At 43.5% G+C, this 23,102-nt stretch overlaps 1 protein-coding gene across 1 annotated transcript in view; it reads left to right on the forward strand.

Annotated features, from left to right (window-relative positions):
• Positions 1–23,102, forward strand: part of dph1 (diphthamide biosynthesis 1) — a 252,126-nt gene that overhangs the window by 205,408 nt on the left and 23,616 nt on the right. The window contains exon 9 of the mRNA XM_063016706.1: positions 7,029–7,129. Coding sequence (XP_062872776.1) covers positions 7,029–7,129 — 101 coding nt within the window. The remainder of the gene's footprint in view (positions 1–7,028; positions 7,130–23,102) is intronic.

The raw sequence follows: 23,102 nt of genomic DNA on the forward strand, positions 1-23,102 counted from the left end.
GGAACTTCAATCCTGGCTGCATTCAAATTTCTTGCTGCTTAATCCCCTTAAGACTGAGCTTCTTTACGTGGGCACTAAAACTACACTTTCTTCTTTCACAAACTCTCCCCTCCTCATTGGGAATGTTTCCATCACACCTTCCAGCTGTGTACGCAATCTTGGTGTTCTGTTTGACCCTCTGCTTTCATTCCTCATGTGAAGTCACTATCCAAATCAGCCTTTCTTCAGCTTCGCAATATTACTCGTCTCCGTCCCTATCTTTCATTTGAGGTGGCGGAAACACTGATACACGCTTTTGTCACCAGCCGTTTGGACTACTGCAATTCCTTATTGCACGGACTTCCCGCCAAAACCCTCCGTCCCCTGCAAACTATACAAAATGCAGCTGCTCGGGTCCTGACATTTACCCGAAAGTTTGACCACATCACCCCTGTTTTGGAAGAACTACATTGGCTGCCAATTTCCATGCGCATTAAATATAAAATTCTGGTCTTGACTTTTAAAGCACTTCATGGCACTTCCCGCCTATCTTACTAAACTCCTCACACATCACACACCATCACGCAAACTAAGGTCGTCAGACACGAATCAACTATCTGTTCCTAGATTTAGGATGTCCACTATGGGCGGCAGATCCTTCAGCGTTGCCGCCCCAACACTCTGGAACTCTCTGCCCTCGACTCTTCGCTCTATTTCTTCTCTTTCTGCTTTCAAGGTGTCTCTAAAAACCCATCTCTTCTCACAACATTTTCATTCTACTTCTTGAACTTATATCTCTAACCTATCCTTACTCACTGTCGGTTTGTTTTGTTTTTGTTTTGTTTTGCCTTGTCTTGTTTTGCGTGTTGTCGTTTGTTTTCACTTTTTATTACTGTACAGCGACCTTGAGCTTGGTGAAAGGCGCTATATAAGTTGAACTTATTATTATTATTATTATTATTTAGGAAAAAATAGTTCTTACATAGGCAGGAAAATCTATGGCAGACAAGAGTCAGAACAGCGGATTGGGCGTAACGTTATTATTACTGTTTGCTCCTTTTTCTCAACACTTGTGCTCGATTTACACTGAAGATATATTTAGTAAATAAGTACATGTCCGCGCATGCATGCGCTTGTGTTCATTTCCGGTTGAACTGATAAAAAATGTTGATTTTGAAAAATTCAAAGACGAGCCGTTTTTCAGTTTCTGCTTGTTAGCTCACGGCTAATGCTAGCCAGTGTGGCTCTTCACTCGTCTATCTGTGTTATCACACAGTGAGCACCCCACAGCCAATCAGCGAGCTCCAACCGCCTACCACTCCCACCCCTCTTTTACTGTGGATGCGCGCATGTCCTAAAGTCTCTGTTTTCAAGGTAAACCTGAAGCAGAAATTCGGCGCTTCACATTTAAAAAATACCGTCACCATTTTTAAATACGTCACCATTTTTAAATACCGCGGTATACGGTAATATCGTCATACCGCCCAACCCTACCACTGCTTCATACTCCTGCTTTATACCCCTGCTCCGTACCCCTGCTTCATTCCCCTGCCTCACTTCTTTGCTCCATATATCTGCTCTATACCACTGCGTTATACCTCTGCTTCATACCCCTGCTCCACACCCCTGCTCCATACCCCTGCTCCATACCCCTGCTCCATACCCCTGCTCCATGCTCCTGCTTCATACCCCTGCTTCATACCTCTGCTCTATACCACTGCTTCATACCCCTGCTCTATATCCCTGCTCTATATCCCTGCTCTATACTCCTGCTCCATACTCCTGCTCCATACCCCTGCTCCATACCTCTGCTCCATACCCCTGCTCCATACCTCTGCTCCATACCCCTGCTTCATACCTCTGCTCTATACCACTGCTTCATACCCCTGCTCTATATCCCTGCTCTACACCCCTGCTCCATACCCCTGCTCTATACCCCTGCTCTATATCCCTGCTCTATATCCTGGCTCTATACCCCTGCTCTATACCCCTGCTCTATATCCCTGCTCTTTATCCCTGCTCTATACCCCTGCTTCATACCCCTGCTCTTTATCCCTGCTCTATACCCCTGCTTCATACCCCTGCTCTATATCCCTGCTCTATACCCCTGCTCCATACCCCTGCTCTATACCTTTGCTCCATACCCCTGCTCTATACCCCTGCTCCATACCGCTGCTCTATACCTCTGCTCCATACCGCTGCTCTATACCACTGCTTCATACCCCTTCTCCATACCTCTGTTTTATACCCCTGCTCCATACCCCTGCTTCATATCCCTGCTCTGTACCACTGCTTCATATCCCTGCTTCATACCCCTGCTCTATATCCATGCTCTATATCCCTGCTTCATACCTCTGCTCCGTACCCCTGCTCCATACCTCTGCTCCATACCCCTGCTCATACCCTTGCTCTATATCCCTGCTCTATACCCCTGCTCCATACCCCTGCACTATACCACTGCTTCATACTCTTGCTTTATACCCCTGCTCCATACCCCTGCTTCATACCCCTGCTTCATACCTCTGCTCCATACCTCTGCACTATACCACTGCTTCATACTCCTGCTTCATACCTCATTTTCATACCTCTGCTTCATACCCCTGCACTATACCACTGCTTCATACTCTTGCTTTATACCCCTGCTCCATACTCCTGCTTCATACCCCTGCTTCATACCTCTGCTCCATACCTCTGCACTATACCACTGCTTCATACTCCTGCTTTATACCCCTGCTCCGTACCCCTGCGTCATTCCCCTGCTTCACTTCTTTGCTCCATACATCTGCTCTATACCACTGCTTTATACCTCTGCTTCATACCCCTGCTCCATAGCCCTGCTCCATACCCCTGCTCCATACTCCTGCTTCATACCCCTGCTTCATACCCCTGTTTCATACCTCTGCTCCATACCTCTGCTCCATACCGCTGCTCCATACCCCTGCTTCATACCCCTGCTCCATACCCCTGCTCCATACTCCTGCTTCATACCCCTGCTTCATACCCCTGCTTCATACCTCTGCTCCATACCTCTGCTCCATACCCCTGCTCTTTACCCCTGCTTTATACCTCTGCTCCATATCCCTGCTCCATACTCCTGCTTCATACCCCTGCTTCATACCCCTGCTTCATACCTCTGCTCCATACCTCTGCTCCATACCCCTGCTTCATACCCCTGCTCCATACCCCTGCTCCATACTCCTGCTTCATACCCCTGCTTCATACCCCTGCTTCATACCTCTGCTCCATACCTCTGCTCCATACCCCTGCTCTTTACCCCTGCTTTATACCTCTGCTCCATATCCCTGCTCCATACCCCTGCTTCATACCTCTGCTCCATACCTCTGCTCCATACCCCTGCTCTATACCCCTGCTTTATACCTCTGCTCCATACCCCTGCTTCATACCCCTGCTCCATACCGCTGCTCTATACCCCTGCTCCATACCCCTGCTCCATACCCCTGCTCCATACTCCTGCTTCATACCCCTGCTTCATACCTCTGCTCCATACCTCTGCTCCATACCTCTGCTCCATACCCCTGCTCTATACCCCTGCTTTATACCTCTGCTCCATACCCCTGCTCCATACCGCTGCTCCATACCCCTGCTCCATACCTCTGCTTCATACCCCTGCTCCATACTCCTGCTTCATATTTCTGCTCCATACTCCTGCTCCATACCTCTGCTTTAATCCCCTGTTATATGAAACCTGTCCGTGGTGCAAAAAAGGTTGGGGCCCTCTGAAATGCACTATGTGGTCAAAAGTAAGCGGACACCCTAATAGAAGACAGTTTTATAGATAAATGAATGAATAGATTTTCCTTGTATTTCAGACTTAATGTTACAGGTCCACAGGCTAATGTATAAGAAGCACTCAGATGTAGACAAAATCTGTATTATTCTGCTGTAGTGAAATGTGTGCAGGGTTCTAATCAGCTTTTGGGATTGGGAGGGGTCTTTTCAACACCCCATTACTCCCTTTGCCGCTTTTGATCTTCTCATTTTGGTTTCTCTCTCATGTATTGTGTTTGACTTTGTTTTGACTGTTTTCCCCCCTTCCTCGTCTCATCTCTCTTTTAATTGGTATGCAGATGGGAGAGGAGACGGGGAGCTAGGGATCTTTCCAAGATCTTCCATTTTGCTGTCAAATGAGATTTTTAAGCCAGCCCGAATATCTCTGTGCTTCTCGCTCGCAACCGTCTCGTTCTTTTTTTTTTCTTTTTTTTTTTAACTTGTACAATCGAGGTCTGTAAGAATTGCACCCTCAGACAAATCAACGTTGAAATGGATATTCTGATTCGGAATAGATTGTCGCTGATATCTGATGGTGTGTGAGAGAACGAGGCATGAGTAACTGTCAGACATCACACGAGTAGCGAGCAAATTTGATTTTGAAGTGGATGTGATTTGATCCATTTAGATGCATTTTAATAGGATTTAAAAAGTGCCTCAATTTAACAGGAGCGTCTGAGCCACTGAACATCATTTCTAGCATGCTCTGTTAATAGATGTGTTGTTTAAATGAGCATATTTACTTAAAAAAAACTGTGCTGACCACTTAGTTGTGTAATGCACTAGCCCACCACCAGACACTCTTCAGGCTCGATTGGTTGGTCAATCGTTTCTACACGATCCATTTTATTAGCTCCACTTACCATATGGAAGCACTTTGTAGTTCTACAATTACTGACTGTAGTCCATCTGTTTTTTCATGTTGTTCTTTAACGGTCAGGACCCCCACAGGACCATCAGAGCAGGTATTATTTGGGTGGTGGATCATTTTAAGCACTGCAGTGACACTGACATGGTGGTGGTGTGTTAGTGTGTGTTGTGCTGGTATGAGTGGATCAGACTCAGCAGCGCTGCTGGAGTTTTTAAACACATCACTGTCACTGCTGGACTGAGAATAGTCCACCAACCAAAAATATATCCAGCCAACAGCGCCCCGTGGGCAGCATCCTGTGACCACTGATGAAGGTCCCAAAGATGACCAACTCAAACAGCAGCAATAGATGAGCGATCATCTCTGATTTTACATCTACAAGTTGGACCAACTAGGTAGGAGTGTCTAATAGAGTGGGGGTGGCACGGTGGCTAAGTGGGTAGCACTGTCGCCTCACAGCAAGAAGGTCCTGGGTTCGATCCCCAGGTGGGGCGGTCTGGGTCCTTTCTGTGTGGAGTTTGCATGTTCTCGACGTGTCTGCGTGGGTTTACTCCGGGTGCTCCGGTTTCCTCCCACAGTCCAAAAACATGCAAGTGAGGTAAATTGGAGACACTAAATTGTCCATGACTGTGTTCAATATAACCTTGTGAACTGATGACCCTTGTGTGAAGATAAACTACCGTTTCCTGTCATGAATGTAACCAAAAGTGTAAAACATGACGTTAAAATACTAATAAACAAACAAACTAATAGAGTGGACAATGAGTGGACATGGTATTTAAAACTCCAGCAGCACTGCTGTGTCTGAGTCACTCATACCAGCACAACACACACTAACACACAACCACCATGTCATTGTCACTGCAGTGCTGAGAATGATCCACCACCTAAATAATACCTACTCTGTGGTGGTCCTGTGGGGGTCCTGACCATTGAAGAACAGGGTGAAAGCAGGCTATAACAGTATGTAGAGAAACAGATGGACTACAGTCAGTAATTGTAGAACTACAAAGTGCTTCTATATGGTAAGTGGAGCTGATAAAATGGACAGTGAGTTTAGAAACAAGGAGGTGGTTTTAGTGTTATGGCTAATCAGTGTATATCCTTGTGACTACAATAGCCAAATAACTCTTTATTCTTTTTAAGGAATTTTTGCCCATTCAAAAAAAGCTGTGGCTTACAATTAATGTACAAATTTATCCCAAAGATGCTCAGTGCATTTAAGGTCAGAGCTTTGTGCAGGTCACTGTAGATCCTTCACACCAACTTCATCAATCTATGGGTCTGTTTAAAAACCTAGTGGGCTGCATTGCTGTCTACTGCCTACACAGGCGGCTGCCTTAGTACAGAGGATTCTAATTAGACATCGACTTAAAAGGCAGGTTATTCGGACGCGCTACTTAGACAGTGATTACATCAGTTTTCGCTTACTAAGCTAACACAGTTAGCTTCATGCTATTCAAACCAATGGAATGAGGTGGCACAACGTGCTAGCATGTCAGATAACATCTCCCTCTGTGTAAGAAAACGGTTAAATTGTCACTAACAAGCCAGAATTTACAAATAAATGACACTTGTACATGTTTATACAAACTGAAAATCAATGATAATTTATTTACATTTGAAAATAACTTTGTTCATTGCTCCGCATTCGTTCGCCATATGTGTATTTTTTTGTGAGAAAAGTTGTGCCGCACTGAATGCTGGGATTGCCTTCACCGCTAAGGAAGCATCGGCTGCTCCTTTGTTAGTCAGTCAAAATACAGTTCAAATTTAGGGTACCTTAGTAGACAGCATTTTAAGGCATCTAGGAATTCGGACAGCCTTTTTAATTTGGAACAGTGGTGGCCTAGTGGGTAGAACCTTGGGCAATCAATCAGAAGATTGTTGGCTCAAATCCCAGCTCTACCATGCAGCCACTGTTGGGCCCTTGAGCAAGGCGCTTAATCCTGTCTACTCCAGGAGCGCCTTACAGTGGCTGACTCTGTGCAGTGACCCCAGCTTCCAAACAAGCTGAGATATGCTGAAAAAAATTAATCGTACTTATATGACAAAAAAAGGCATTTTAATTTTGGCAGTGAAGTGTAGTGTTTGATCTCAGTGTGAATTGTGTGATAATATTTTGTCACATTTAAACGTATCTCTCAATTCAAACTGAGCTTCAGTACCACAGAGCAGCATTTGATTTTCTGTCTGGTTTGAGCTGTTTGATGTCTGGCAGCAAGGTGAGTCCTGTCCTGAACAAGCAATTTGACATTTTTTTCGCCGGGAAAGCCAGACGTACCGGGGTCATTTCCTATCCAGCTGCAATAAATACATTTACACTCTGTGTTTCCTTTCTTTCACCTGTATTAATAACCCCTGTGTTGCGATTCCTCTCTCTCTTCAGCATTTAGAGTGGAAGCTGGCAGCTCTTGGCAGGTCGTCCACCAGGGTGCTTCTCTCAGAGATCTTTCCCAGCAAGCTGGCGCTGATGGCAGATGTCGACGCGTAAGTCTCTCGTCATCTTCATGCAGAGACACGTTCTCATTTTTGCGCAATTAAAAATCAGCTCATATGCAGCCTTCCCCAAAACACGGTGCGCATTAATCTCAGCTTTAGTGCCCTCTCAGGACTTGCACGCACAGAAAGGAAGGTGAAGGGCTCAGTTCTGTGACAGGTTCGGATAACCGTCATGATGGCATGGCAACTTTGTTTCCTCGCCCACCCAGAGAGGATCCTGACGGTTGATATTCCCTTAGACATTTTAATTCTGCTGGCTGTGAAATTTGTTCCTGTTGCTTGTGCTGTTGTAATGTCATGTATCTTACATATTCTGAAACCTACATAATGTTCTTCATGAGCCATATTTGTTTGTGCTGCATCAACACATGCAGTTTATACCTTATCTGCCAATACATGGCAATAACATGATTTATAATGGTTCATAATGGTTTACAATGGTTTATTCAACATTAATTTAAAAAATCCATTCATTCAGGGCAGCACAGGCTCGGTGGGTAGCACTGTCACCTCACAGCAAGTAGGTTGTGGGTTTGATTCCCAGGTTGAGCGGTCCAGGTCCTTTCTGTGTGAAGTTTGCATGTTCTCCCCATGTCTCTGTGGGTTTCCTCGGGGAGCTTTGGTTTCCTCCCACAGTCCAAAGACATGCAAGTGAGGTGGAAGTAATAATGTTTATACAACATTAATTTAAAAAATCAATTCATTCAGGGCAGCACACTGGCTCGGTGGGTAGCACCGTCACCTCACAGCAAGTAGGTAATGGGTTCGATTCCCAGGTGAAATGCTCAGGGTCCTCGTAAATCATTGTAAATCTTTCATTCGTTCATCTTTAGCTTTATCAGGGTTGTGGTGGATTTGGCATTTGGCTGTAGCTGCACATCATATAGCAGCCAATTCACCCTCTGCATGTTTTTAAAAAAAAGAACGGTGGCACATCTGGTAAATTGGTGCTGCACAGTAACATGGTTCCTGACATTCAGAGTGCTGTGTAGCTAGGGTCAACCTGGAGTTTTGCACGTTCTCCAGTGCCAGTGTCTGCTGTAGTTTGGTTTTGATAATTGCCTTCAATTTTATCAGCTCCACTTACCATATAGGAGCACTTTGTAGTTCTACAATTACTGACTGTAGTCCATCTGTTTCTCTACATACTTTTTTAGCCTGCTTTCACCCTGTTCTTCAGTGGTCAGGACCCCCCACAGGACCACCACAGAGCAGGTATTATTTAGGTGATTCTCAGCACTGCAGTGACAATGACATGGTGGGGGTGTGTTAGTGTGTGTTGTGCTGGTATGAGTGGATCAGACACAGCTGCACTGCTGGAGTTTTTAAATACCGTGTCCACTCACTGTCCACTCTATTAGACCCTCCTACCTAGTTGGTCCACCTTGTAGATGTAAAGTCAGAGACGATCGCTCATCTATTGCTGCTGTTTGAGTTGGTCATCTTCTAGACCTTCATCAGTGGTCAGAGGACACTGCCCATGGGGTGCTGTTGGCTGAATATATTTTTGGTCGGTGGACTATTCTCAGTCCAGCAGTGACGGTGAGATGTTTAAAAACTCCATCAGCTTTGCTGTGTCTTATCCACTCATACCAGCACAACACACACTAACACACCACCACCATGTCAGTGTCACTGCAGTGCTGAGAATGATCCACCACCCAAATAATACCTGCTCTGTGGTGGTCCTGTGGGGGTCCTGACTATTGACTATTGGTAAGTGGAGCTGATAAAATGGTCAGGTAGTGTAGAAACAAGGAGGTGGTTTTAATGTTATGGCTGATCAGTGTATATGCAATTTGCAAAACATGACATGGGGAAACTTCCTAGGAACGTGGCTGAATTTTTTGTCGTATAATAAAACTGAAGTAGAACTTTGAGCTGTGGCCATGACATAAAGTTCTGCTGGATCTCAGGACACTGTGGCCTTAAATGAAATGAACAAGCAGACTTGACAGCAAAGCAAGCAGTAACATCAGTAACAAGCAGTAACAACAATGCCCCTACTAACCATCCGATCTCAGACCAACTATAAAAGCATACACCCCAGCAGCTTGACGAAACGGATGGGAAACTCATACCATCAACGTGATCCACTCTACCATAACAACGAGGGGGTCAAAGTATCCACACAAGATGCCGCATAGAACACACCAAATTGACCCATACCTACTTGCTAAAGGAGACCAGGCCCCAATATGCCCCTTCGGTGGATCAAGAACTTCTATTAAACACATTCTTTATTCATACCAAAAGATTAACACCATCAGAACAAAATTCTACAATGCGAACAGCTACAAGGAAATTTCACCTCAGTACCTCCCCAAAAACTGCTTAAATTCTTGGAAGCATTTGCGCTTAAAAACGCCCCATAAGTTAGGAAAAACAATTAAAACTCTACACTCGCTCATAGATACACAAACACTCTAACCACCATATGCACAAGTAAAGAAAGCAAATCGACCCACGACTTCGATGTTTAAAGAATCTGTTAGCTAGCCATGATAATAGCCATAGCAGCTGACATGGCGTTAAGAATTAACCAACAAACAAGCAAACAAGTAGAACTTTGAGGCCAAATGTATGACATAAATACACCAACCAGGCATAACATTTTGAAGTAAGTAACACTGATTATCTCTTCATCACAGCACCTGTTAGTAGGTGGGATATATTAGGCAGCAAGTGAACATTTTATCCTCAAAGTTGATGTGTTAGAAGCAGGAAAAATGGGCAAGCATAAGGATTTGAGCAAGTTCGACAAGGGCCAAATTGTGATGACTAGACGACTGGGTCAGAGCATCTCCAAAACTGCAGCTCTTGTGGGATGTTCTCGATCTGCAGTGGTCCAAGAAAGGAACAGTGGTAAACCGGCGACAGGGTCATGGGTGGCCAAGGCACATTGATGCACGTGGGGAGCGAAGGCTGGTCCGTGTGGTCCGACCCAACAGACAAGCTACTGTAGCTCAGATTGCTGAAGAAGTTAATGCTGGTTCTGATGGAAAGGTGTCAGAATACACAGTGCATCACAGTTTGTAGCGTATGGGGCTGCATATCCGCAGACCAGTCAGTTAGGAAGGTGGTCATAATGTTATGCCTAATCGGTGTACATCAAGGCCCAGTAACACATTGCAGCTGTGAAATGTGGTGGTGGCAGTGTCATGTTAGTGTCAGCAGAGTCTAAACATCTTTTTGGTGGTGATAAGAAACAAGCATTGTGTACATTTCATATATATACAGTGTATCACAAAAGTGAGTACACCCCTCACATTTCTGCAAATATTTCATTATATCTTTTCATGGGACAACACTATAGACATGAAACTTGGATATAACTTAGAGTAGTCAGTGTACAGCTTGTATAGCAGTGTAGATTTACTGTCTTCTGAAAATAACTCAACACACAGCCATTAATGTCTAAATAGCTGGCAACATAAGTGAGTACACCCCACAGTGAACATGTCCAAATTGTGCCCAAATGTGTCGTTGTCCCTCCCTGGTGTCATGTGTCAAGGTCCCAGGTGTAAATGGAGAGCAGGGCTGTTAAATTTGGTGTTTTGGGTACAATTCTCTCATACTGGCCACTGGATATTCAACATGGCACCTCATGGCAAAGAACTCTCTGAGGATGTGAGAAATAGAATTGTTGCTCTCCACAAAGATGGCCTGGGCTATAAGAAGATTGCTAACACCCTGAAACTGAGCTACAGCATGGTGGCCAAGGTCATACAGCGGTTTTCCAGGACAGGTTCCACTCGGAACAGGCTTCGCCAGGGTCGACCAAAGAAGTTGAGTCCACGTGTTCGGTGTCATATCCAGAGGTTGGCTTTAAAAAATAGACACATGAGTGCTGCCAGCATTGCTGCAGAGGTTGAAGACGTGGGAGGTCAGCCTGTCAGTGCTCAGACCATACGCCGCACACTGCATCAACTCGGTCTGCATGGTCGTCATCCCAGAAGGAAGCTGACGCACAAGAAAGCCCGCAAACAGTTTGCTGAAGACAAGCAGTCCAAGAACATGGATTACTGGAATGCCCTGTGGTCTGACGAGACCAAGATAAACTTGTTTGGCTCAGATGGTGTCCAGCATGTGTGGTGGCGCCCTGGTGAGAAGTACCAAGACAACTGTATCTTGCCTACAGTCAAGCATGGTGGTGGTAGCATCATGGTCTTGGGCTGCATGAGTGTTGCTGGCACTGGGGAGCTGCAGTTCATTGAGGGAAACATGAATTCCAACATGTACTGTGACATTCTGAAACAGAGCATGATCCCCTCCCTTCGAAAACTGGCCTCATGGCAGTTTTCCAACAGGATAATGACCCCAAACACAACCTCCAAGATGACAACTGCCTTGCTGAGGAAGCTGAAGGTAAAGGTGATGGACTAAACCCAATTGAGCACCTGTGGCGCATCCTCAAGTGGAAGGTGGAGGAGTTCAAGGTGTCTAACATCCACCAGCTCCGTGATGTCATCATGGAGGAGTGGAAGAGGATTCCAGTAGCAACCTGTGCAGCTCTGGTGAATTCCATGCCCAGGAGGGTTAAGGCAGTGCTGAATAATAATGGTGGGCACACAAAATATTGACACTTTGGGCACAATTTGGACATGTTCACTGTGGGGTGTACTCACTTATGTTGCCAGCCATTTAGACATTAATGGCTGTGTGTTGAGTTATTTTCAGAAGACAGTAAATCTACACTGCTATACAAGTTGTACACTGACTACTCTAAGTTATATCCAAGTTTTATTTCTATAGTGTTGTCCCATGAAAAGATATAATAAAATATTTGCAGAAATGTGAGGGGTGTACTCACTTTTGTGATACACTGTATATATATCCATACAATGGAAATGCTTTAAAATGAAGACGATCAATTCCCTAAGTGTTGTAGTCATATCGTATCTCATCGGGCATCTGTGGCGAGACCTCACAACTGCTCTACACCACCGCTCATCAGCTAACTTGGCAGAGCTTAAAGAATTTAGTTAAAAGGAATGCTCTTTAACCCTGTGCAAAGTTCTATTTAAAACTGCAAGGGTTTGTAGATCGCTAAACAGCTCTGATGCGTGCCTTAAATGTACCCGGCTTTACCACCCTCTACGTTCGGAGGCGTGGAGCAGAAATACAGAAGGTCCTGGAACGTAGAAGCGAGGGCTGTGAAGGAGGCGAAGATGCTGTGCAGAACAAGCGCGAGAGAGCGTAGAAGTTATGGAGAAAGATTTGGCCGCCCGCCTCTCTCACGCCTCTGGGTACGACGCTGCATACATAATCCCAGCTGGACATGATGGGCATAAACTCACTCCCAACTTGATTTCACTCTTCAGTGCCAAGTGCTGCCAGCATCAGTAGCTAACAGTGTCACTCTTGTAGATCGATTGCGTCTTCAGCAAGAGCGATGAGCTGAGAGAGAGTGGTTTGAATGACTGCTTTATGGGTGTTACATTGGTTCTGCTGTTGGCCTGATTCTAAATGATGGGGTTGAGGTGTTGTGGCATTAACTGGTTTCGGACGCTCTGGGGGAGGGGTAAATCACACACAGAAGGCTGATTGGCAGAAGCTTTAGAAGCAATGGGACTGATCTGTGCCCTGTGACTGTGGATTATAAGCATCATCAAACTGAGCAAGAGTGAGAAGAGGAATGGACTTAAAGCATGAACAAGCACACACATACCATTTTACCATGGTCAACGTGGCAGACCTGGTGTCTCTCCAGAATTCTATTTTTCCATCAAAAGTGATTAAAAAAATTACCCAATTGCATTATGTTTCCTCTCTACTGATGTTGACCTCCACCCTGGTTGAGGAGAGCCATGACTAACACATGCCCCCTCCGACACATGCAGTAGCCAGCCGACTGCATCTTTTCACCGCACGAGGCGAGTTTATATGCGGATCAGCTTTGTGTACAGAGAGTCCCTCGTTTCTGTGCGGGCACCATCAATCAACCAGCAGAGGTTGTAATTGCCTCAATTATTAGGAATCCCCGCCCGGCTTCCACCCTGTATGAACAACAGCCAATTGTTGGTTATGTAGGCCCCCAGCCTGCCAGATGGCAGAGCTGAGATTCGAAATGACGAGTTCAAAATATCGGCTCTGGTGTGCTAGTGTGTTTTACTGATGCGCCACCTGAGCGCCTTAAAAGTGATAGCCTAGCAGCACCCAGCAGAAAACAATTAAAATAAAAATCCCTTTCCGAGATAGATTCCACATTATTAAATAAACCATTTATTTATTTGTGATTAAACGTCTAAGAATGTACCAATAAGTACATATTAGTGTACATTTAACAGGTGGCTTAGCAATTTAATACAGGGGTTTTCAACATGTGTTGAGTACCTATCCGAGGGGGGGGTGACATTACGAGATTTTATTTTATTTTGTTTATTTACAGTTGCCCGATTGCATCATGCTTCCTATCCACTAATGCCAAGCCCCGCTCTGATTTGAGGAAACCAAAGCTAACCCACGCCCCCTCTGACACGTGGGCAGCCGCCGCATTTTGTCACTTACACCAGACGAGATCAGCTGCACACCAGCTCTGTGTTCGGAGAGACACACCCTAATCAACTCACTCCTTCCCCGCCTCTGTGCAGGCGCCATCAACCAGCCAGCAGAAGTCGTAGTTGCATCAGTTATGAGTTAGTCCCTATCTGGCTTAATACCCCACCCTTATATGAACAACAGGCCAATCGTTGTTCATGTGGCCGCTCAGCCCAGCCGGCATGCAGAGCAGAGACCCCATACGATGTATTTTAGATCCCAGCTCTGGTGTGCTAGCGTGTGTTTTTACCGCTGCGCTACCTGAGCGAGTAGTTCATTGAAAACTTGAAAATAGGGCTAACAGTAAATTCTAATCGGTGACGAAAACAATGACTGCTATTATAGGACGTGTGTTTATGTCTTACAGAGCGGTGTATAGTGGGAGACAGTGTTAATTTCGTTGACGAATTATTTTCGTCATAGTTTTCGTCATAGTTTTCGTCAACAAACCTTTTTTTCATGACGAAAACGAGACGATGTCTTACAGAGCGGTGTATAGTGGGAGACAGTGTTAATTTCGTTGACGAATGATTTTCGTCATAGTTTTCGTCAACGAACCTTTTTTTCTTGACGAAAACGAGACGATGACTAAATAAAAACTACAAAAAAAGTTAAAAACTATGACGAAATGAATCGACACTTTCGTCAACGAATAAAAACGAGACGAAAATGTTTGGCAGGGCGACATCCAATCAGAACTGATTTAGTATTGTGGAAGGTAGGGACAAGTTAGAAAGAGATCCAATCATAACTACTTTAGCGTATGTGGAGGGGCGGGACAAGCCGGGTAGCCATCCAATCAGTACTAATCTTTTGCAGTACCGCGGCAGAGCCGTAGATAGAGATAGCTCTGTACCGCGGTAAGAGCACACTCGCACAAGTTTGATCTAAACTCGGGAAGACCAGACTAGCCTGTGAACTGTCTTTACTCATGGAACTCCACAATGTCAACAGGGAGAAAGATGAGAGCCGATATATGGACACATTTCTCATTTGACGTTGTTAAAAACAAGACGATGTGTAAACCATTTGGGGCGATCTAGGGTAAAAACACAACACATCTGAAACATCTGGCACTGCTGGCAGTATAATGGAAACATAATGTCACAGCTGCTTTTATGGTACCCAGTTTTATAAAGAATGTAATATGCAATTTGTTATGAACAATGCATATATTTTTCAGGCAGAGCAAGCTTACTGGTCATTAATATTTTGTTATTGTTATGCTCAATAAGCAAGGTCATGTAAATAAAGATGTTTGAAATAAGTTAAATCTGGTTTTGTGCGTATTGCACATTCAAACATTAATAATATTCCATAACTGGTTAACAATGTTTCATTTTGTGTAAGTGTATATAATGACTTAAATAATTTAAGGGAAGTGATAAAAAAGCATTTACATTTTACACCCTTCATATGTATTTTAGGGCGGCACGGTGGCTAAGTGGGTAGCACTGTCGCCTCACAGCAAGAAGGTCCTGGGTTCGAACCCCAGGTGGGGCGGTCCGGGTCCTTTCTGTGTGGAGTTTGCATGTTCTCCTCGTGTCTGCATGAGTTTCCTCCTGGTGCTCCGGTTTCCTCCCACAGTCCAAAGACGTGCAAGTGAGGTGAATTGAAGATACTAAATTTGTCCATGACTGTGTTCGATATAAACTTGTGTAATGAGTAACTACCGTTCCTGTCATGAATGTAACCAATGTGTAAAAACATGACGTTAAAATCCTAATAAACAAACAAATATGTATTTTAGTCGACTGAATCGACTGTAGATTTAGTCGACTATATTCTTATGATAATTAGTCGACTAAAACTAGACTAAAACTAAAACAATTCAGATGACTAAATTATGACTAAAACTGAATTACATTTTAGTCAAAAGACTATGACTAAAACTAAATCAAAATTTGCTGTCAAAATTAACACTGGTGGGAGATGCTCTGTTCACAATATCGCTATAAGTGAGTCAGGAGTCGATTCGTTTGAAGCAAAGCGCGTGTATGTTCTAAGTTTCTCTCCTCAGTCATCTCTCCTTTTTACTGTTATTAATGAATGCTGCAGTCTCAAATTAACACCAGCTACTGGAACATGTGTGACTCGCTTTCCTTACAGGTCAGAGGCTTAATTAAATTGAGTATTACCACAGAGCGACAGCCAAGTCAGACAGGCACATGGAAAGGGGAGCACGTGCAAAAAGTTAAAAAACCCCAGGTATAATACACTTGCCCAACACCAAGGAGACCCTGCTTTGTATGTATATATAGCAGTGATTAAAACTGATAACTGCTATGGAGTGCAAGAAATGAAAAAGAACCCAAGAGCAAGATCCTTGTCTAAGGTAGAACAACACTGTGGCTAGAAAGCCATAAACAAAATTGGGATAAAATGCAAAGAAATAAGGTGGCCAAAATAACAGAAACAAAGTAACAAATGACAAAAATATACAACAACATTGGCAGCCCACAAGAACTGGTTGTTGCAATATGACAGGCTGCTTCAGTCGTCTGCAGAAAAGAGAAGATAGATAGAGAACTCTAAAAACAAGCCTGTGACAGGAATAAACGAGCTGCACCTCGACCCCACCAAGCTGTGTGGATCTGTAGATGGCGTTCACTCAGGAAAAGGCATGTCCCTCCACCTCTGGGGCAATTCACTCTCCCACCGTGACACCAAACAATGCTATGACCTCATGTGACTTTCCCGAATGGGCTTATATGCCAGCAGAAAACCCAAACACTCATCATGGTTGAAGGGAAGCTGGTATATTTGTGAGAGAGGAACCGTGATATATAGAAGCAATCCCACCTGAAGCGAATTCATGCTCACAAGGCATATGTGAGTTGTCAATTAGGAGAAATTGACACATTAATCATCTGTGCCTCCTTGTTTCCCCCATTGGCTAAATCTGGCATGGCAGATGAAAGCAACATTCTGCAACCAGGTCCAACTGGACCCATTAGAGCAACATTTTTGTTTGTTAACAAAAATACTAACTACCGTACCAGGCCTTGCTCAGGGGCTTGTGAGGCTTCAACCAGCAACATTTTGATTACTAGTCCAGTACCTTAACCACTGAGCAACCACTGCCACTACCACATTGTGTTTTGTTTAATGGGATACAGATCTGGACTACAGACAGGTCAATCTAGCAAACACACTCTGTTGACACGGCTTTCACTGGACACCCAACGATGAAGCGATGAATGCTATTTAACATGTTGTCAAACTATTCTTGAGCAGCCCATATTGTGATTTCCATCACAAAAGCATTATGTTTTTAATGTAGTACCTTCTAAACACAAACTCAAGACCCGCAGGCCGAATCCGGCCCGCCACGTCATTTTATGTGGCCCGCGAGAGCTTTAAAGACTTATGATTATCTTAAAATACACTGTAAAATCGTACAGGAACTACATCTCTCACAATGCATGCCGATTTTGTGACCTGCAAAGTGACTGCATCCCACCACTAGATGGCAGTGTTTCCACATCAACGTTTACCTGAGGTGGTTTTCCAACAAGTGATGTTGAGAAATATTTACAGATAATCCCAAAATGTACAAGAAGAGCAAATTGAAGCAAAAGGAAGGAAATTTAATGAAAGATGGGAAAGTGAATACAAGTTTGTGCTTCAAGAAGAGAAACCGGTACGTCTCTTGTGTTATGAGGCCGTGTCTGTGGTAAAGGAGTACAATATAATGGTAAATATACATTATAAATATTCAGTATAAATTTGGCATTTTGACACCAAACACAGAATTTTGCCTCCAAGAAAAACAACAAATTGTCCAAGAATTAAAAGGCACGCTGCAATCACAGCAGCATACGTTACAATAGGCCCTTTGAGGGCCACCATAATGCATATGTGGCTCTTGGTGAAAATGAGTTTGACACCCCTGTTCTGAAGAATTAAAAGTCATAGCTATTCACTAGTCGTTTTTATCTATTTTCTTCACATAGTGGGATATTTTAAAGGAACCTGTGTTTTGACTGTCAGATTATTCTCCAATTATTGGCATGTCCTTATAGACTTGCCTCTTTCTAAAAACCAGGTCCTTTGTGGGTCTTTAGGGTGCAAAAGGGTTGACAGCCATAGAAACAGACACAAATCTAACATTAGCACATACACCGATCAACCATAACATTAAAACCACCTCCTGGTTTTTACACTCACTGTCCATTTTATCAGCTCCACTTACCATATAGAAGCACTTTGTAGTTCTACAATTACTGACTGTAATTGTAACATACTGTTTTAACCTGCTTTCACCATGTTCTTCAATGGTCAGGACCACCACAGAGCAGGTATTATTTAGGTGGTGGATGATTCTCAGCACTGCAGTGACACTGACATGGTGGTGGTGTGTGATGTGCTGGTATGAGTGGATCAGACACAGCAGCGCTGTTGGAGTTTTTAAATACCGTGTCCACTCACTGTCCACTCTATTAGACACTTTAGCTAATTGGTTCACCTTGTAGATGTAAAATCAGAGACAATCACTCATCTATTGCTGCTGTATGAGTTGGTCATCTTCTAGACCTTCATCAGTGGTCACAGAGCGCTGCCCATGGGGCGCTGCTGGCTGGATATTTTTGGTTGGTGGACTATTCTCAGTCCAGCAGTGACAGTGGTCCTGTGGTGGTTCTGAACATTGAAGAACAGGGTGAAAGCAGGCTAAAAAAGTATGTAGGGAAACAGATGGACTACAGTCAGTAATTGTAGAACTACAAAGTGCTTCTATGTGGTAAGTGGAGCTGATAAAATGGACAGTGAGTGTAGAAACAAGGAGGTGGTTTTAATGTTATGGCTGATGGGTGTATTTAACAATACTGGATCACTCTGAGTTCATGCTGTTCGTAGAGTACGTAATTGTGCTGTACAATCTGTCTCTTTTTTTATTATATTACTGAAATGTTCACTCATTGAAGTACTACAGCAAGAGAATAATAGCAATTAAATCTTCAGATTTTGAATACTTAAAAACTTCCTGCACTTCCACTTCCTTTTAATTTGCATAGAAAAATAATTCAGCCAAAAAAAGAACAGAAAAAAAAAAAAAAAACATGACGCCCTTACGCTTCTATAATGCGTCCCATCTTCCCCATACAAATCTCACTTTAATGTTTGATGTGGGACCAGTTCCTGTGGATCTGAAAGTGAAATTGCACTTTTGTGAATAGCGGATGGAGTGGCTAATTAAGATGTATTTTTACTTATGAAAGAACAGAGCTACCTAGGCAGGGCTGCTATGCTGATTCAGGAAAGCCCTCTCCTCTTCTGTAATAATCATGTATCTTCATCCCTCTCAACACCCTCACTGCCGCTATTAGACTCTTTCACCAGAGAGCTCACCTCTCACTGTGGTGGATGTGAGGATGAGCTGAAGAGGTCTCTCATCATGGCGGTATTCACACAATCTATGAGCCTGAGAAGTAGAAGCCGAACTAAGGCGTCATTGCACTGCCTTGACCTGTTGTTAGCTCAGCAGTTGGTGTTTGAACGGTTGTCTGAGTGTTCCAACATGCCCCCTGCAGTCTAGATAGGTCTGTGCTGTCCTACACGTCTCTCCCTTAGGTACACAAGGGCAGTGTCACAAGTCTCTGGGCCTTACAACTGTAAATAAGTAATGTCTAGTTCACACTACACGATTTTTGCCCTGATTTTTGTTCGCCGACAGGTTGCCACTAGATATGGCAGCTCCGAAGCAACCAGGCATTTACTCGGGGCTCAAAAAATAGGATCTCGATCGATCCAAGTGGCTCGCCGAGCGCTCGCCAATCGCTTGCAGACTCAAGAAAAATATCTAGCATGTTAAATATCTGGACCTCTCGGCGACTTAGTCATTTAGTGTGAAATGTGTTGCGAGCAGGTTGTAATTGTTATGAACACAAAATACAGAAGGGAAACCTTGTGGGAGGAGCTGTAAATATGTAACAGGGGCATAATATAGTTTCTATCAAAATACATCAGCACACACACAAGCTTTACAGTATTTGTGACCTTATCGTCCACGCCAAACCAAAATACCAACTGTCTACAGAACAGACAATCCCTGCTGGCCATGTAGCCAAACCCACTCCTTCACCCAGATTCATTTATTTTTCCTACTTGCTTTTACGCTGCACATCAGCGCTCGAACAACTTTGATCGCTCACTTCTTGCTGGCATGCATTTTTGGACATGGTATCACTAAACCTCTCGTCACTTCTTGTGTGTTTTTTCGTGACAAAACGTAGTTTGGGAGACTCGTCTGAGATTCCGCCTTGTGATAGATCGTGTAATGTGTGACCCCCTATCACCGATCTATTGTGTAGTGCGAAAACCACAAGGACTTAAAACATTTACAAGAGATCCAGTTGTGTAGAGTGAACTGTACATCGATCTGAACAACTTGAAAGTCATGTAGTGTGAACTTGGCATAGGACAGTGTAAATGCTAATTGTAAATGCTAATGCTACCTCTATTAACATCATTTGGATACTGTTTGGTGTGTGTGTATGGATGATTGACACATCAGTTCCTCTTAACTGACAGTCACCTGTGCCTCACTGAATGTTAATTTGTTCCAGGTGGAAGTGTATACGTTTATTACAGTCTCTTCCTCAAAGAGTTGCCAGCTCCTTGGTGAGCAAATATTTTTCTTTTGAAATTGTGATGCCAGACTCCATGCGGTCCGGTTTTTCCTACTTATGGATTCACTCTGGGAGCAAACGGTGCTAGTTGGTGGGGTTAGGTTTCTGTCCCTAGCTTGTTAGAATAGAATAGAATTGAATAGAATGCACTTATTTGTCATATATACATATACAGTACAACGAAATTCTTTCTTCTTGTTTGGAAGCTGGGGTCAGAGCGCAGGGTCAGCCATTGTACAGCACCCTTGGAGCAGAGAGGGTTAAGGGCCTTGCTCAAGGGCCCAACAATGGCTGCATGGCAGAGCTGGGATTCGAACTCCCAACCTTTCAGTTGATAGTCCAAAGCTCTACCCACTAGGCTACCACTGTCCCTATTAGGGATGTCCCGATCACGTTTTTTTGTTTCCGATCCCGATTATTAATTTTGATCCCGATCCGATACCGATTCTCAAACCGATACTTGTATTTTCTAGATATTGTCTAGATAAGAACTGGATAATACTGTTCACACAGTGCACACTTCAAGTACATTACAGTTATTCAAATTAATACAATGTACATGTTTAACAACTGAATAGCTCTGCAGTGCTGAAGGGAAAAATGCTGCATCCAAGCTACTGCTTAATGTTTTTGTATTTTTACAAAATCAATCAAAATGAGTGAGATAATTAGTTTTACTTTAAACTTTACATTCAAAGAAAAAAAATCTGTTTAATGCAGTGATACACTAAAAATGAACAGAAATCTGTGTAGCAGCTTAACTTGAATATAAGAAAAAAAGTTATTTAAAAGCATTACGGTAAAACCTGAATACCAAAATAAAATGGAAAGGCTCTTTTGTTATGAAGGAAAGCCAGTTCTTAAAGTGCTTGTATTGTGACAATGGTTTGATGGACGTTTGTACACGAAGTGAGTGTGTTTTGACCCTTTAGGCCTTCCATAGAACATGAAATAGCGTGCTTGACTCAACTGTCGGCTATTCGGTACCGTAACAGAAGTTAATAAAGTGTTCTGCTCCCGACAATATGTGAATATACTGTGCATTTATTTCTTTATTAAACGAGTGCATCACTACGTTGTTTTGTAAACCGGTGTTATCCTTAACTCACACACACTCTCACACATGAACGCAGCTCTGCTCCCACCGCCTCGTGAAACGCTCACACTGCAGACGTTACACTTCACTGTTGGACTTGTTTTACTTTTCAATTTAAAGTATTTCCACACAGCGGACATGCTGACGTAACACAAAAGATCGGGATTAAGATCGGGTTTAGTAAAGCCGATTCCGATCAATTAAAAAATGCCTTGATCGGCCCCGATCCCGATCTTTGAGATCGGATCGGGACATCCCTAGCCCCTATTGTTGTGGCTACTATTGTTGTGATTTTCTGTACTTTTTTTTCGGAGAACCTGGTTGGCGCAGATGTTTGGAATAGCTTTCCATATTGTCCCAACCAGCTTTCCTTTCTGTCCCCTTTCTCTGTTGCAGGCAGCAGATGTTTTCTGTTATTAATGTATTACTTTGTTTGTTTTTGTTATTTTGGCCACCTCAGGTATTTGTTCTACCTTGTTTAAGCATCCTGTATATTGGTTTAATTTTCAATTCTTGCAGATGTGGGTCTACACCTGGCACCTCGGTGGCTAGGTGTGAACCACCCCCTGTTCGCCATGAATACTTCATTCCTGCAGATTTTTCAGGTGTACTTTATTGCTGTGAATATTCCATTTCACCTCATTCCAAAATTGTTCTGTAGATTCAGAGTCACTGTAGAACGTTGAACTCATTGTTGAACCTAGTTTGGGATTACTTTTGCTCTATGACATGGTGCATTATCATACTGGAAGTAGCCATTAGAAGATAAGTAAATAGTGGCCATGAAGGGATGCAGATGGTTATTAACGATACTAAAATAAATTGTGGAATTTAATTGCTGATTGGAATTAACAGGCCCCAAGAAAACATTCCTCACATCATTACACCACTTATATTAATGGACTCAGGCTGTTGGCACCAAATTCTGACCCTACCAACTGTGTTTATGTAATCCTGTGTCCACTGCAATCTCAGCTTTTGTTCTTGTCTGACAGAGCTTGATGTATAGTGTATTCTGAGATGTACAGAATCCTACTTGCTGTTGCCTTTCTGTTAGCTTAGAGTTGGGCAATTACATTTCCCAAGGGGCCACATAAGAAACTGGGGCTGTTGTTGAGGGCCGGACCAATAGGGTAACCTAAATCTGCTCAATATTAGTTGTATCTTTTTATAAAAAGCAGTAAATTGTACAGTACTGATAAGCTGTAACTGTTAAGAGTAGATGTTACGATCAGGCAATGAAAATGAGAAGCAGGCAGAATAAAAACACCAACATTATATCACTATTTAATCAACTTTCTCGAAAACAGGTGTAAACAAAATGTCCAAAAGCCAGGGTCTGTCATGGTATGGGGCTGTGTCAGTGCCCTTGGCAAAAGTAATTTACACTTCTGTGATGGCAGCATTAATGCAGAAAAGTACATTGAGATCTTAGAGCAACATGTGCTGCCTTCAAGACGTCATCTTTTCCAGGGACGTTCATGCATTTTTCAACAAGACAATGCAAAACCACATGCTGCACACATTACAAAGGCATGGCTGCAGAAGAAGAGGGTACGGGTACTGGACTGGCCTGCCTGCAGTCCTGACCTATCCCCAATAGAGAATGTGTGGAGAATTTTGAAAGGAAAATGTGACGACATCCCCGTACTGTTGCACATCTTAAGACGTGTTTGCAGGAAGAATGGGACAAAAT

This window comes from Trichomycterus rosablanca, chromosome 20, assembly GCF_030014385.1.
Source record: "Trichomycterus rosablanca isolate fTriRos1 chromosome 20, fTriRos1.hap1, whole genome shotgun sequence".
NCBI classification, from domain to species: domain Eukaryota; kingdom Metazoa; phylum Chordata; class Actinopteri; order Siluriformes; family Trichomycteridae; genus Trichomycterus; species Trichomycterus rosablanca.